This window comes from Sinocyclocheilus rhinocerous, unplaced genomic scaffold (assembly GCF_001515625.1).
Source record: "Sinocyclocheilus rhinocerous isolate Xijiao unplaced genomic scaffold, SAMN03320098_v1.1 scaffold539, whole genome shotgun sequence".
Taxonomy (NCBI): Eukaryota; Metazoa; Chordata; class Actinopteri; order Cypriniformes; family Cyprinidae; genus Sinocyclocheilus; species Sinocyclocheilus rhinocerous.
Genome location: NW_015653003.1, coordinates 1,387,189 through 1,404,397, shown reverse-complemented (window position 1 = coordinate 1,404,397; position 17,209 = coordinate 1,387,189). Strand labels below are relative to the sequence as shown.

General features: G+C 34.4%; 1 protein-coding gene across 1 annotated transcript in view; it reads left to right on the top strand.

Moving 5' to 3' along the window:
* The window catches only part of sbf2 (SET binding factor 2), a 143,150-nt gene that overhangs the window by 59,016 nt on the left and 66,925 nt on the right, over positions 1-17,209 (top strand). The window contains exons 7-11 of the mRNA XM_016521593.1: positions 12,363-12,495; positions 12,842-12,950; positions 13,075-13,188; positions 16,473-16,550; positions 16,826-16,939. Of these exons, the coding sequence (XP_016377079.1) occupies positions 12,363-12,495; positions 12,842-12,950; positions 13,075-13,188; positions 16,473-16,550; positions 16,826-16,939 (548 nt within the window). The remainder of the gene's footprint in view (positions 1-12,362; positions 12,496-12,841; positions 12,951-13,074; positions 13,189-16,472; positions 16,551-16,825; positions 16,940-17,209) is intronic.

Here is a 17,209-nt window from a genome sequence, read left to right as displayed (position 1 = left end):
AAAAAAAAACAATGCAAAAGCTGCTCAAGGATGACTCATATTCATGTCCAAGTGAATGTCATTGAGTGGCCCAGCCAAAGCCTGGTCTTGAACCCACTGAACACCACCTGAAAATGACTGTCCACTGACGGTCCAACCTGACAGAGCTTGAGAGGATCTGCAACAAAAAGAGAGAGAGAGAGAGAAAAGCCTGATATGAGGGGGGAAAACATTTTTAGCATAAGGCTGTAATACAAGAAAATATTTTTAAAAATGAAAAAGAGACTGAATACTTTCTAAATCCACTGTAAGTCACTTACCAACTGTTTTGAGTATTTCGAGTCTTTGAGTAATCAAGCATGCATTAATTATAGGGTATGTAATAAACATCAGTTGCAGGCCCAGTTCTACAGGGGTGCTAGAAGTTGCTGAACAGAAGTAAGAGCACCCCTCAGCAAACACATTTATGTTGTGGCAATGTTGGTGACACATTCCATTTTTACTATGGCAACATTGTAGCAAGATATAATTGTAAGACGTGTGACATTCAGCAACCTACGGCACAACATTATGACCACATTTGTTTATTTCTTATGCCATATTATAACTTATCTTTTTTGCATGTTGTTATATTTTGTGGTAATCAATTAACTAGCTAAGATTTATTACATTTCTTTTTTCTTTTCTTTTCTTTTCTTTTCTTTAAGACCCACATACGTTTAGAGTTGGAGAAAAAAAAATCAATTAAATCAGACTTATCTCTGGAAACATATTTGTATGCAGGGCTTTGTATGTCTGCAAAATTTGGCCCAAAATTGTGTTTTATATCAATGTTATATAATAAAATATATTATATTTTAATATAAAGTTTAATATTTCATATGTTATTACATTAATAATATGTATTATTTTAATTAAATAAAACATTTAACAAAATAAGAAATATTACTATTTAAGAATAAGTATAATAAGTATTATTTTCATGATATTTGACAGAAAACTGCAGGGTGACCTGTTAATATACAGGGGGCCTAAAACTATAAATCATTAGAAAGGCCTAAGGCTTTATGATAAAGTAGGCCTATTAAAAATATTTTTTTAAATGTTAAATTTTATTATTAAATCTTATGATTCCATAGAGAAAGAGAGAGAAAAAAACTGCACACTTCTCTACACTGGAGAAATGTATGGATTTGCAAATGTTTATTTCAAATTTCTTTAGAGATAAGTATATATTTTTATATTTTTACCCAAACTATGATGTTGTGAGCATTAGTGAGAACACACATAATGTAATGTCGGTTTCATTCGTACACAATGCCAGAGGGCGCCCTCATGCAGAAACTCCATAAGTGAGACTCAAGAAATAATATCACTTTGTTTTTTTACTTTAATAAGAACAAAACATATTATACAACAACTGTACATATATCCTTACATGTCAAGGGTAATACAGATATATAAGAAAATACAATAAATAAACAATAAATAAATTTAAAAAATAAAATACAGTCAGAAAGGCAAGTTATAGTGTAAGGGAACCGAAATTTACAGCATACCTTTTTGTAATATTAATGTACCTATACAGCTACGTACATGTAGGTATAAGGGAACAATATGCAAAGTTTAAAGAATAAAGAGGTAACAACCTGGAAAATTAACATTTGTTGTATAATATACGTTTGGATTTGGCTATTTGATGGTGTATGTGTTTTTCTTGGTACTTATACAAACCTTCCAACAGTATTTTAAAGAGGGTGTAGATCGTTTATTTTGTGTAGCCTCCCTTATCAGAAAAGCTGAGTGTTACATATTGGTGGCCCGTACGGGGCCCCTCTATTGTTGTGTTTGTTTGATTTGTACAAGTATAAATATGGATGTGGACAGTACTGTTACTGATGCAGTTACTGATGTTAATGCTGTGAACAATGTGAATACAGATAACCCATGTACAGTGTTGGGAGGGTTACTTTGGAAATGTAATAGGTTACAGATTACAAGTTACCCTATTTAAAATGTAATAGTAGTGTAACTTTTTCAATTACTTTGTTAAAGTAATGTAACTGATTACTTTTTATTACTTTTTGATTACTTTTCTAAATTTCTAATGAATGTTTATTTGCAACTGTTAATCATTTTCAAACATTTACACCATGCAGGGTTAACCTTACAGTAGTGCTCAACACTGTCAGACTTTCAAAATCCTCAATCTCAAATTTCAAATTTGAATACATCCACCACAAAATCAGACTTTAGCATCGCCTTTTACTTTGAGATTGATCTGAAGTTCAGTGCAGATTTAAAATCATAAGAAATAGTTAAGATAAGAAATAGTTAATAGATAAGAAATCTTTGCATAACTACAGGAAACACTGCATCTAACAATGGTTTGGAAAAAAAATTGTTAATTAAAAAATAATAATAAATAAAAGCATATACATCAACTCAAATACGGTTATCTAATAAGCATGTGTCCTATTCTGTGTACTAAACTCCTGAAACATTAGTGTCTCTTTGAAACATTGGTGTCTCTTTGTGACGATAGTTTTCTCAAAATAAGTAAAATGCTCATGAAGTGACTCAAAGCAGTTCTAGAGATTATGTTTATGTGTTCATGTTCTCATATATTGAGGTATGCAGCCTTGATGAGCATAAGAGACTTCTTTAAAAAACATTACAAGCCCAAACTTTTGAACGGTAGTGTATATGTATGCTGTGTACAGTAAATGTCCGCATATTATCAACAAAGGTCAAGGTGTGTTAAATGTACTTTTGTTTTTTTTCTGGGCAGTAACAGTGGACATGATATGAATATATATATATATATATATCAATTCTGAGAAAAAAAAAGCCAGAATTACAGAATAAAATTTTTTATTATTCTGTGGCTTCCATAAACCTACACTACAAAAGGATTCACAAAAATTCTTCTTAAGAAATAAGTTAAGAAATTTAAGATAAATTCCAAGAAGTTCGTAAGAATATCCTTAAGTGCAATTCTTGAAAAATTCTTAAGTTCTCAAAATATTTTCTTAAGAACATATTTTTTTTTTTCTTAAGAAGAAAATAACAGTCTTTATCAGACTGAATACATGGCTGAAGACGCACTGATAAACTTTTATATAAGCTTTTTGTCTTTTTGTGCTTCCTGCAGATTACTCTAATAATCATATTAAGTGTGCACACTATTTTCATCGTGACCTGCTTGACTGGCGCTCGACTTCGTGTTTTTAATGCGCCGTGTTTTTGAACAGTTTAAAGAGCCTGTCTCAAGCTGCAGCGATCTGATTCATTCATTCTTGTGCTGTTTCTGCACTCTCTTCTCAGTGAAAGTTTGGTATGTGTGTTATTTTGGTATGTGTGTTATTATTTTTAAGAAGATTCTTTTCAAGAATTTGAATTCTTCTTAAGTTTTATCTTAAGAACAATCTTAAGAAAAAAGATAAAAACATTCTTAAGAAGAATTTTTGGGAATACAAAATATTCTTAACATTTTTTAAGTTACAAAAATAAAAAGATGGCGGCAGTTAAGAAGACTTTTTTTTTTCTTCTTAAGAATGTTTCGTGAATCCGGCCCCAGGATTACACAAACGTGTGCACTTAATTTCAACCATTAAATCAAACAGGAGACACGCCAAATACTAAAATAATCTGACATTCATTTGTTTTCAGTTTAACTCTTTCACTCAAATTGATATGCTGATAATATAATTGCTAATGGAAACATTTGTATTCAGTTTGAAGAATGAAGTACATAAAAAAAAACCTGTTGATAGATTTGTTTTCTGTTCTTACACGAAAAAAGTCAATTTTCCCATGCACATATTACTTGATGTAGCGCCACTGTGATTAAGTCACATTGGCTGCACCTTTCGTTCTGTATGCAGAAAAGCAAAAGCATAAGCATTTCTTTCCACTCAAAGAGCTTTCACAACCTATGAATGCACAGATGATTTTTGAAAGGGTGCAATGATCAGTCAAATGTGTCAGATTTTGAAACACAAAGACAAAAAATAAGTTTCAAGACAAACACAGTTTTCATTTTGCAAGATGAAAATAAGTTGCTTATTATGAAAGAATGGTGTTGCATGGCAGTCTTAAGTAGTGACCTGCAGAGGAATGTACTAATGGTGTGCATGCTGTTCCATGTTCAGCTGGAACACAGTACACAGTATTTGGACAGATGTGCATGCATCACTTTATAACAGATGCATTATGTCGTACTGCAAATCAGTCTTAGACTAATTAACACCACATTAAGTTCCTTAAGGCCTTTTGTCAGCATGTAAGATTAGACTTTTCAAACTGAACAAACAGAGCACATGTTGTAAATCTGTCAAATAAAATCAGAATATTTAATTTGGCACTCAGTATTTTCTTCACCCTGTGTTGTGCAACTGGAGAAAGTACTTTTACGCGTTTCATGTCATATACTATCGTCTGGTTTGTAATTATACTGTGTACTATTTTTAGTATTGGTCATGATTTATTTTGGCCAGAATTTTACTTGAACTATTCAACTTTGAAGTGGACTAATGTGGAGTTTTTCATTACAGTTCACTGAGGTTTTTCATTTTTTACGGATTTATGTAGATCTCTTACTAAACAATCCCTTCAGAGTTTCTTTACAAACCTGATGACCCTTAAAGCAGCATGGTCTTTTTGATTTGAGCGACAGTCGCCTTGTCATCTTAAAGGGTGAATCTCACTAAGCCTGTCAAGAACTGGATCATATTTCACCCCAAAATCTTAATGCCCCAAACAAGAAAAAGGATTTATATGAAGAAAATTAAGCTCAGTTTTTGGACCGATAAGATGATTAAGAAAAATTCCAATCTCACAATTCTCATTTCATGTATGTTATATTTGCAGCAGCAATATTTCTTACATGCTCACAGCAGCATGTTGTGGATGTTAGTGTTGGGCGATATGGTCATTTTTCTAATCGTAATATCGCCAGCCCGTGAGATCGCCGATACTCGATATTATCGTGTGTGCGTGGGTGGGGGCAAGAGAGAGACTCTCTGTACTTATCATAGGCTATTTCATAACTATGTGGTGTTTTAAACCACGTGGGCGCGCGAGAAAGCCTATGAAAGCACCAATAATTGAAATAATATACTTCCAAACATACTGATAAACTAACATGTTAAATATAAAAAAATATATTTAAAACAGCTATTTCATTTATATTCGGATACATCAGTCATACATCGCTATTAGGACCGCAAGTCCTGTGACAAGTTATCAGCAGACGATGTATGTCTGTGTTTGTTGTTGGAGACTCCTTCACCGGCTACAGGCTCTAATCCTCATTTGCGCGAGTGTGAAATGCGGTGCTGAAGTGAAATAGTGGGGCAATTTGATAATAATAGCCGAATTATAATAGGCCGCCTAATAATAATAATTTAATACATTTATAGGAGAACGGGGCTTGAAAACGAATAAAAAAAAAAATAATCGGTTCACTCCAAGCAGAATCAATATTTTAATGTTTCTTTTCCTGCGTTCCTCTGTATTATTACCGTTCCATTATTTTTTTTAAACATATCAACACTTTAAAGACATTAAAGTATTTTTAAGATATTTAAAAATGTTTGCTGCATTGTTAAAAAACGCTACTTGTATAAGATTGCTTTTTAAGAGTGAAAAAAAAAACATAAGTAGCGTATAGGCTCACATCGCATTTTATTAGCCCTATTACATTCAGAAATAATGTGGGCTAAAATGCCGGTAGGCTAGAGCAAAATGTTTACAAACATTATAAACACAGTTATTCGTTTCTCTCCAAAACAAATCCTCTAAAGTTAAGGCTATGTGTTTAGGCTATAAAAACGTCAATCCAAAAACAAATTAATTTAAGGTGAAACTGATGCCTACATCTCTCATTCGGCACGAATCCAAATGTTTCCATATTCGCGACGTATCGGGATGCTAAAATATTATTTGTTATAGGCTAGGCTTTGTACATTCATCGACTTAAAACATCATCCTTTATATCGGCTATATTAGCACAGTGAGGCGGTGGTCACGCTGAACGCAACAGATTTTGTACAACGGAGAAGTGTAACTTTTTATTTGTTTCTTTAACTGTATTTTATTTTGATAATGAACAGACTGCAATGTCGCAAAAATATGTTGTGTGTACGCGTGAGGCACCGGCCCGATGGTCATACCAACGCTGGTTGGTTATACAGATAGAAGCAAGACATTATTCAAAACTGTCAAGCTTTTGCCAAATAAATAAAACTGTAAAGCTTTTGCAAAATAAAGAAAACTACTTTCTGCTGTCTCGTTTTCCTTTCTGAGAACTTTGGAACGCGTCACAATGAACTGTAACTCAGCACATTTTTTCTTTTGTTTTGTTAATCTGTCTATGATTTAAGTTAAATATATTTCGTGTATATGCCTATATTCCTTTTTATGTAAGCCTATAGTTTTATTCTGTTTTCTCCGTTCACAGAAGCGCTGCAGTTGCGTGTGATCTGTTGAATCCTTCTTACACTGTCCTCGGATAAACTCTAACGCCTATGATTAGTTCACAGCTGAGCCGGCATTTCACTCGTTGGCGTCAGCGTTACATTTGCATAGACCGTACTACTGGAATTCGTGATCAGTTGACAGCAAATTTCAAATATTAAATGGAACGATAAAATAACGTTATTAACTGGTTAATGGCCATTTCAAATTTTCAATTCTGTTTGGAACTATAACATTTAATTTAGTTTCTGTTTCTGTTTCTGTTCCTGTCAAAATTTCGCTCGTTTCTGGGTTTTTTTCGTTTTCGTTCCTTGAACCGGTTCAGAGCCCTGTAGGAGAATGAGCCTAATATTGTCTTGACTATCGACAAAGACATCTGCTATCGTCGATATCTCTGACTATCGTCGATACACGATACTATCGTCTATCGGCACAACCCTAGTGGATGTATTGGCAATTGCTCTGCCGCCATAGCAGATCTATTCCGCCAAGACCAAATACATTAACATTGTCATGTACAACTAGAGAGAGTTGTCATGACAGAAATATATATGTACAATATATAATATATGATCATTTTAAATAATTTAAAATAAAATGATCAAATTGTGTATGTGTGTGTACTGTATGTGTATGTGTGCGTATCAAGGTTATTTTCGTAAATGAAAAATAAAATCTAAGACGAAAATGATTGATCAAAAAACATTTTCGTAAACCGAAATAAAATAAAAATATCAAAATAACTGAAAACTAAACTAAACTAACGACAGTTATTGAAAAACTAACTGAAATAATATAATAATTATCAAAAATAAATAATCGTTTTCGTAATCATTACCCCGTTGCGTAAAAATATATGAGCCATGTGGCGGTTTAGGGAAATAGCTACCTGTAAATGGTGCATCATGCTTGTGAGGTTATCTGACGGAGAGACGCAAAGCAGTTTAAAGCAGAGTCCTGCATGGGTCCTGTTTGGTAAACTCGCACCAGCAGTACTTTACAGTACACCCGACCCGTTATCCGACAGCAGCACTAATTTAATTCTGTACCTGACCCGTTTGCCATAAAGACCGCAACACGAATGGCACTCGCATTAAATCTACTACATTAGGTAGGCAAAATTATTTGTTTTCTCATGAAGCCTAACACAAGAAATCAAACCAACTTTAGGCATTCTAAGTTTGTGCTTTGAAGAAAAATAGACAAGCCGTGCAACATGGTAATTAACAGAAACATATATATATATATTAAAATACATATACATACACTACCATTCAAACATTTGTGGTCGGTAAGATTACCAAAAAAAATAAATAAATAAGATTAGAAGTAAAATAGTAATATTGTGAAATGTTATTACAGTTTAAAAGAACTGTTTTCTATTTTGATATTTTTTAAAATCGAATTTATTCCTGTGATCAAACTGAATTTTTTCTTTCAAAAAGGTGTGTACATTAATGAGGAAAAAAAATTAACTTAAATGATTTTAGCAAATGGTTGCAATATAACAAAGAGTGAAAAATTTAAGGGGGTCTGAATACTTTCCGTACCCACTGTATATATATATATACATATACATACAGTATATATATATATAGAGAGAGAGAGAGAGGGAATATTTTTTACTGGAATTTCTGCTTTTTCTCAGACCACATTCAAGTAAAAGACAAAAACATTATCTCATGCTTTCCAAGATGTCTCAAGACATCTGTGAGAAACAAACGACCTTCCTGGATGCCTGTCAAGATCATTAGTACCTGCTCTTTGTCCTGCAATAGAAAGTTCACAAGTGGGTTTGTAAGACGGCCATAGTCTTTGACCCAGCAGGGGAGAAAACACCATCCCAAATACCATTCTGTGTGCATGGTCTCTGATAAGAGCATCATGTCAATGTCTCATCCTCCCAGATACGCAGCACTTCTGGGACTGATCTTAAGGTTACCCAAGCCTGTAATATCCAAGCAACATGCCGACCTACATGAGCTAATAAAAATGTCATCTTGAACTCTTTGTATAATTTATGCTCTACCTCATCTCCATTGTTCTCCTCTGTGAATCAACAACAGATTTATCAATGATCAGGCCTCTCTGGCTCAGAGCTTGTCCTTGGTTAGACTGCATATTTTCAGATGGGTTATGTCAACATTAGTGACCTATAAAAAGCTGCATTCTAAAATGCTGTTCTTGTCTGCCATTCATTTATGCTTTACCATGGATTCACGCACTTGTTTCGTCTTTTGTGTGGCAATAATGTCTTGAACATTACGCTCAGCTTCAGGTGCTTTTCAAAAGCGTTTCCTCTCGCAGGCTGTAAAAGGACATCATTGCCAATAGCTTTATCCACACTTCCTTTGTCTTAGAGTAACAGTTCTGGAAAAGTTTCTGTCACTGCTTATAGGTTTGAGATTATTTTTCCATTTTTATCCTGCAAAGTGTCTTCCATTTTGCTGTTATAGAAATGGCCACCCTACCTAAAATAAAGGAACATGTTTGCCATCATAAAGCTCAGTGATTATTGTTTGCAGCTTTTTCTGTATCTCTCTATGCATGGGTCAGAAATGTGTAGCCGTTCCAAAAGATAAGTCAGTGTCACAAGGTCAAGAAGAGTTTTACTGGATGGCTTGCAAACAAGATTATGAAATGTGTTGTTGTATTTTTGGGGCAGAAGATGACACTGAGATTCCAAGGAACGTTCAGAAGCAACTATGTAGTCATTGCTGTAGGCACCCTAGCAACCGCATAGCAACATGCTAGAATCCACTCAGACCATGACGATTCAGCATGTCACACATTCACAATGACTTGTTGCGTTTCTAAAACAGGTCGAATGGAATGACAAGTATGCAATTGACTTCATGTTCTTAAATATTTCATCCTCTCTTTGCTCATTGTTGGACAGACAGTGTGAATTTTCATATCTTGTTCCTGTTTATTGGTGCATATCAGAGTTTGACACAGACATAATGGGAACGCTGACCCCAGCAGCGCTGCGGATACATCTGTTAATGGCTGGCTGTCTCCGTTTCTGCCGAGCTTGTGATTAATAGCCTCAGTGGTATGTTGATGACAAACAAAAACAGGAACTGTAAACTTTTATCTCTTGCTCTCTTCTCCGATTCCCGTTGAGGAGTTTGCTATATAATTTATGTCGCCATTACATACTTGCCATTCTCAGGGCTTTTTTTGCATCATCATGCTAGAGACTGATATGCAAATGAATAACACACGGTGATAGCATTGTTTATTTGCATGCGTTCTTGGTGTTGTTTTAGCACCAGATCCACTGATGGAATTACGTAAAAGAATGGAAACAATCCCAGATTTTTCCAGATCCCAGTTTGAACACACTGATAACGACCAGAGGCTTGTACATTATCTTGTTTATTTTACAGCTACTTGCCAAATAAGTTAATAAAATCATGAACATGCATTGCTTTTATTATTTTACATGTAGATTAACTTAAAAATCCTCCTAAAAAACAGTCCTTTATAGCAGTAGCCCAAGAAACAAGATGAAGAGTGCAGCAATATATTATTATTATTATTATTATTATTAACTTACAACCTTTTTAATGGACTAGTTTGCTAACTTGTTTGGAAGGAACATCTATGCTATGATGGTACATCTATTTTATTAAAAAAAAATTCCCGCTCTATTTTTCCTCAAAGTTCTCTCTCATCCAGCTTTTTGGTTTATACTTACTATAAAATGAATCCTGAATTTAGTTTTTACTTGCTATTAATACTTAATTTAGTTTAGTAAATTAAGCAGTAACAATCAAGGTCTGTTCATTCTTTATGTAACACTTTGTTTTATACTCGCTATAAAAAAAAATAAACGTGAGGTAAACTGTTAGTTCTCTCTCGTCCAGCTTTTTGTTTTATACTCACAATAAAGTTAATCTTGAATTTTATTTATTATATTTTTTTGGCTTTTGCTTGTCCTCAATATGAGTCATTTATCATTTCATTAAATTTGTATTTTTATTTAAACAGCAAAAAAAAAAAAAAAAAATTTTTTTAAGTGATAATCTGTTAGTTCTCTCTCGTCCAGCTTTTTGTTTAATACTCACAATAAAATTAAGCTTGAATTTTGTTTAGTAACAATTAGTGGCTTTTGCTTGTCCCCAGTGGGTATCAATTATAATTTTATAAAATTTGCACTTTTATTACAATTAAATAATAAAAACAATCGGTAATAATCAAGATCTAAGATAATCTGAATGATAATATGATGTTTTTGATATAAGTATTGTACTGTGAGGTAGCAGACAGTGCCCAGCTAATAATCTTTGAAGTGTTAGAAGTGGTTTAAAAAAAAAATCATTCATGAGTAATTGTGCGTTTGTGGTGTTTTTATATGTTCCAGGAATCCAGAATGTTCTTAGTCTCTTCTGTGCGGTTCTGACAGAGCACAAGTGCTCATTGTTGGACAGACAGTGTGAATTTTCATATCTTGTTCCTGTTTATTGGTGCATATCAGAGTTTGACACAGACATAATGGGAACGCTGACCCCAGCAGCGCTGCGGATACATCTGTTAATGGCTGGCTGTCTCCGTTTCTGCCGAGCTTGTGATTAATAGCCTCAGTGGTATGTTGATGACAAACAAAAACAGGAACTGTAAACTTTTATCTCTTGCTCTCTTCTCCGATTCCCGTTGAGGAGTTTGCTATATAATTTATGTCGCCATTACATACTTGCCATTCTCAGGGCTTTTTTTGCATCATCATGCTAGAGACTGATATGCAAATGAATAACACACGGTGATAGCATTGTTTATTTGCATGCGTTCTTGGTGTTGTTTTAGCACCAGATCCACTGATGGAATTACGTAAAAGAATGGAAACAATCCCAGATTTTTCCAGATCCCAGTTTGAACACACTGATAACGACCAGAGGCTTGTACATTATCTTGTTTATTTTACAGCTACTTGCCAAATAAGTTAATAAAATCATGAACATGCATTGCTTTTATTATTTTACATGTAGATTAACTTAAAAATCCTCCTAAAAAACAGTCCTTTATAGCAGTAGCCCAAGAAACAAGATGAAGAGTGCAGCAATATATTATTATTATTATTATTATTAACTTACAACCTTTTTAATGGACTAGTTTGCTAACTTGTTTGGAAGGAACATCTATGCTATGATGGTACATCTATTTTATAAAAAAAAAATTCCCGCTCTATTTTTCCTCAAAGTTCTCTCTCATCCAGCTTTTTGGTTTATACTTACTATAAAATTAATCCTGAATTTAGTTTTTACTTGCTATTAATACTTAATTTAGTTTAGTAAATTAAGCAGTAACAATCAAGGTCTGTTCATTCTTTATGTAACACTTTGTTTTATACTCGCTATAAAAAAAAATAAACGTGAGGTAAACTGTTAGTTCTCTCTCGTCCAGCTTTTTGTTTTATACTCACAATAAAGTTAATCTTGAATTTTATTTATTATATTTTTTTGGCTTTTGCTTGTCCTCAATATGAGTCATTTATCATTTCATTAAATTTGTATTTTTATTTAAACAGCAAAAAAAAAAAAAAAAATTTTTTTAAGTGATAATCTGTTAGTTCTCTCTCGTCCAGCTTTTTGTTTAATACTCACAATAAAATTAAGCTTGAATTTTGTTTAGTAACAATTAGTGGCTTTTGCTTGTCCCCAGTGGGTATCAATTATAATTTTATAAAATTTGCACTTTTATTACAATTAAATAATAAAAACAATCGGTAATAATCAAGATCTAAGATAATCTGAATGATAATATGATGTTTTTGATATAAGTATTGTACTGTGAGGTAGCAGACAGTGCCCAGCTAATAATCTTTGAAGTGTTAGAAGTGGTTTAAAAAAAAAAATCATTCATGAGTAATTGTGCGTTTGTGGTGTTTTTATATGTTCCAGGAATCCAGAATGTTCTTAGTCTCTTCTGTGCGGTTCTGACAGAGCACAAGGTTTTGTTCCACTCTTCCAGCTATCAGAGACTAGGAGAGGCCTGCCGTGCCTTAGAGTCCCTTATGTTTCCTCTTAAGTACAGGTGGGTCAACAACATTGACTGTTACTGATATACCCTGAATAATTGACCTTCAGTTGCCTTGATAACACCATCTTATTTCATTAGCTACATTATTAGCAAATCTAGTTCAATCGAAGTGCATTGCATAAAAACTAGGACAACTGCTATATCAAATCATGCCCACCAAAAAAAGCTTGAATTAATGTGTCCTCTTCAGAAATGATAAGCGTGTAATTTTGCAAATCGCTCTATTTTTAGTGTCTTTTGCAACAGTATGTACTATTTTTGTGTTCGGTATGTAATAAGAAAAGTCTTGAGATTGCTCGACGTGATGATTGTGGTTGCCTAACTCTCATCTGGACCACAGCTACCCCTACATTCCCGTCCTCCCATCTCGACTGCTGGAGGTGTTGAGCTCGCCTACGCCCTTTATCATCGGAGTGCACTCCATGTTCCAGAGCGAGATCCAAGAGCTGGTGAGCTCAAGGCCTTACAGAAAAACATTTTTCAGTCTGCCTTAAAACAGGTGGTCAGATTCTGGTAACGATGCTCCGTGACTCATTTAGTAATTTCTGATCAGGTTTTGGTTTCTGTTTACAGCTCGATGTGGTCATTGCTGACCTTGACGGAGGAACAATTAAAATACCGGAGTGTATACACCTCTCCCAGCTCCCCGAACCCCTGTTGCACAATACTCAAAAAGCACTGTCCATGGTAAAAAATACACTTTGTTCACACACATTATGGTGTCATGTAATTCGTTTACTGTGCAGCTTGGGTTGCATTTAAGTAGACATAGCATGCATATGTTTTTTTTATTATTATTTTAAACATTTGCAAAAAAAACACCCTAAAAAATGTATATAGTATGTTAAAATACTTTTTAACATTTGAAGAAACCCTTAACCCTGAATATAAAAGCTTTACCTGTCCTACACCACTGTGCTTTGGACCCGTGTTATTCTTAAAGATGTTGAGGAGGGAGCTTTTACTTTTTTAAGATTATACAATATAAGTCTTACGTATTGTTGCTGTCCAATGAAAAACACTCATTTCTGCTTTTGGTAATGTTGACTTTTACCATAGACAGAATGCACTCTGTTTCTACTGTTTGAATTGTGAAATTCCATTAAAAGGGATTTATAATCAGGTTATCTGTATAACTATTATCTCGGTTGGCCTTGAAAAGTGAATGTCTAAACTAGGGTTGTGCCTAGTCATCATGTATCGATGATAGTCAGAGATATCACCTGTGGCTGATGCCTTTGACGATATCAAGATTATTATTATTATTATTAGGCTAGTATTATTTTCTAATTAATATTGGGGCTTAATCGTTTTTACAGTGTTGTGCATTATAACCAATAACACATGATTCTGTTGAGTTTATGAATGCAATGGCCAATCAGAGGCTTTCAGACTAGTCATTGCTGAAACACCGGAGTTTTGTTGAGTGCACACACTTGCTGACTGAATTCTGCTCTCGCGTATTCTCTAATCATAAACAACAAAGTCCAGATGTACAGTACGTGTGACGTAAGTATAAGAGATTTATTCATCATACAGTGTAGACAGCTTCACTCATTATAACGGGAGTGTTATTTAAAAGTGCATAAGCTCGCTCTAGATTGATGTCAGCGATGTTCTTTGATAATGTAAATGTTCTTTGCTCGTTTTCTGTAGCTGCTGTTTGAATAACTGAGGAAATGTTAGCATAATTTAATAACTTGCAATGTTTTTTATTAAATTGTTATAATGTTAAATACAAATTCAGTCATATTAAAAATATTTTATGACATGACATCCATATGCTACTTGACTAAAAAGATATAATGTGTAGATAATAGGCCAACATTAGGCTGCTTTAAGCCTTATCCTGGAGTTGGTTCACTCTCCAGCTTTGAAACTAAACAAGTAAATAATTAAATAAATTAGCATGATAATATTGTGTATTGGCGATCTCACAGGCTGACTATGGAGCATATCGCCCAACACCTGTCTAAATTATGCATGTTCTGGTTTTCTTAGCTGTCTGTAGTTCAGGGGTCTCCAACCTTATTTCATTCGAGAGCTACCTTTTAAAAAAGAAAAGTGACTGAAAGCTACCTGTGTTATACAATACTTAAATCTCTTAAATAATGTATCAGTCCAAACTGTTATACACTGTATTATTAAAATGTGCTGGAAATGTTCAAAAAGTACTGATACAGACAATGAAATAATTTCACGTTTTGTCGAAAACCAAAAATTAGCAGCACTATGCACTTTTTGTCTGCATGAACATTGAAATAAAAACATTAAAAACAATGGCCAGATTTTAACCTAACAAAAAACATTCATAACATGTTATCTACTGACATGTACTACATGTTCAAAAAAAAATTTATAGAATGAAACCCCACATTTCAGCCTTTAATTTAAATTTTTTCTTTTCTTTTCTTTTATGGAAAGGATGAGTCAGAATGTTAAATTATTTTTTATCTGCTCCATAAACTGTTCTACATAAGTTAATATGCATTCTAAAAACCTCAACACTTCGGATGACAAGGTAACCTATGTTCCATCGACCAGTTAAGTTTTACAACAAAAATTTGGTCTGATTTTTGCATTGGTTTGAACAAAAACAGCAGACAGGCTGAATGAAAATGCAACTCTACTGTCTGACAGCAGGTGGTGCTTAAGGAGAAGCAGAAATATAGCTGTTTCCCAGTAACCGGTGTAAACAAAGCTGCGCTGTGCTTATAAACACTGCTCTATTAGACATTACACAGTGGGAAAATGAAAAGCAAATGCCATTGAAACTTTTCTGAAGACAGTCGATTCCCTATTATGCATTCATAGACTTCATTAAATCGCTTCATATAATTTCTCTCAGCAGTCTGCCTTCAGTCGTGTTTTCACACAAAACGAAACCTACTCTGCGTGTTGCATCTGTGTGAGACTCAATTTTGCTCAACGCTGAGCAGTATTTACCATGAGTTTTTCAAATCACGATAATCAAATACGGGTTTAATAATAATTAAAATACTAAACGGGATACCTAAAATAACCTCACGGCTGATATGTCAAAATAAATAATTAATTTGCATTGGAGGTGGTGGGACATCTTTCTATACTAGCTCACTCTGATTGGATGAAAAGTACGTCTTTGCGAGCTACCTCCAATCAGGTCACGAGCTACTGGCAGCTCGTGAGCAACAAGTTGGAGACCCCTGCTGTAGTTTATGCACTGCACCCAGAAAACACATCTCAAACTGATTTTGAGCTAAAATAGTAAGTGAAAGCTCAGATTGTATTGAAAAATAAACTTTCAAACAATCAGTAATTAACAGAAAAAATAGTCATGCGCCATTCTAACCCAAATTTACAGTTGAATTAAAATGTCTAACAGATGTGTAACGATAGAATTCTACTTATGGTGCCAAAAGCGACTAATTATATTGTTTTTGTTAATTTGGTAAGGTTGTTTATGAGGGGGGAAAAGACTTTTCCATGCTCTTGAGGAATTTTTTTGGAGATATGTGTTTTTCTTCTGACACCAATGATGTGAAGATAAGATATGACTCAAGCCAGATCATACATACTTGAGCTCTTTAGATTTGGGCCAATAAACAACCATCTACAAACCATCCTGAACTCTAACAAGCACATAGCAAAGCCCTGGTAACCAACCACAACACCTTAATACCAAGGTGGCCAGGTTCGCAGAGAATTCACCATTCCATTTTATTGAAAATTACTAGCTATTTCCATTTGCTTCCACTAGTGTTGCAGAAAAACGTAATACTTCACTTTTAAATTGTCAAATTTCATAAACTTTCTTTTTCAGTAGCTAATCTGTACTTTCAACATATACATAACCTCTTGTGGTGTTTTTTTACACAGGTTTGAAAGATGATTCTGACTGGAGACATTCCATAAGCTATATTTGCACCATTTGTCTTGTTCCCTCAGATAGCGGGATATTTCCTCACTGTAAATACCTTCTTTGTCTGCAGGTTTTGCACCCAGATCTGGAAGGAGCAGATAATGCCTTCCCACCCCCTCGTTCTGCTCCATCCAACCTCAAACTGCTGGTAAGCCTCGTTTGTCTATTTTCGCTTTTACAATCTCGCAAGGTTGCATATGAATTTTGCTAAATGTGTGGCTGGCATTCATGTGGCCAATATGCAAGTCTCTTATTGGGCCTTCAGGGGGCTGAAATATCTATTCATTAAAGGAGTTTGAACTCCCATCACGTACACAGTTTATTTTGAGGCGAGAAAATTTTCACTCTGACTCATTCCATCCACATACGTTTATCTGGAATGTCTCTCAGTCGTTTCTATTCTGGCTTTCTTGTTTTTGGCAGGATAAGGAGGTGAGGGCTGTCTTCCTGCGCTTGTTTGCACAACTCTTCCAGGGCTACAGGTCCTGTCTGCAGCTCATTCGCATCCATTCCGAACCTGTGATTCACTTTCACAAGGTGAGAGCAGGTCGCTGATCTGCAACTTTATGATGTTAAACCTCATTTGCCGAGTAATTAGGCCCATCAGCTCACAAGCGATTAAAAGCAATTACTGTCATTGTGCCAGATCAGTCCAGTAAACCAGCAAAACACTTCTCAAGTGCATGCATAATGACTGTTCGAGAAGTATCTTCTTGCTAATTATGTCCAGGGTTTTCAGCGAGGGGTCCGAAACAGTTCAGTATGTGTTTGTGGACAGATATACATGATGATACAAATGTTTTATAT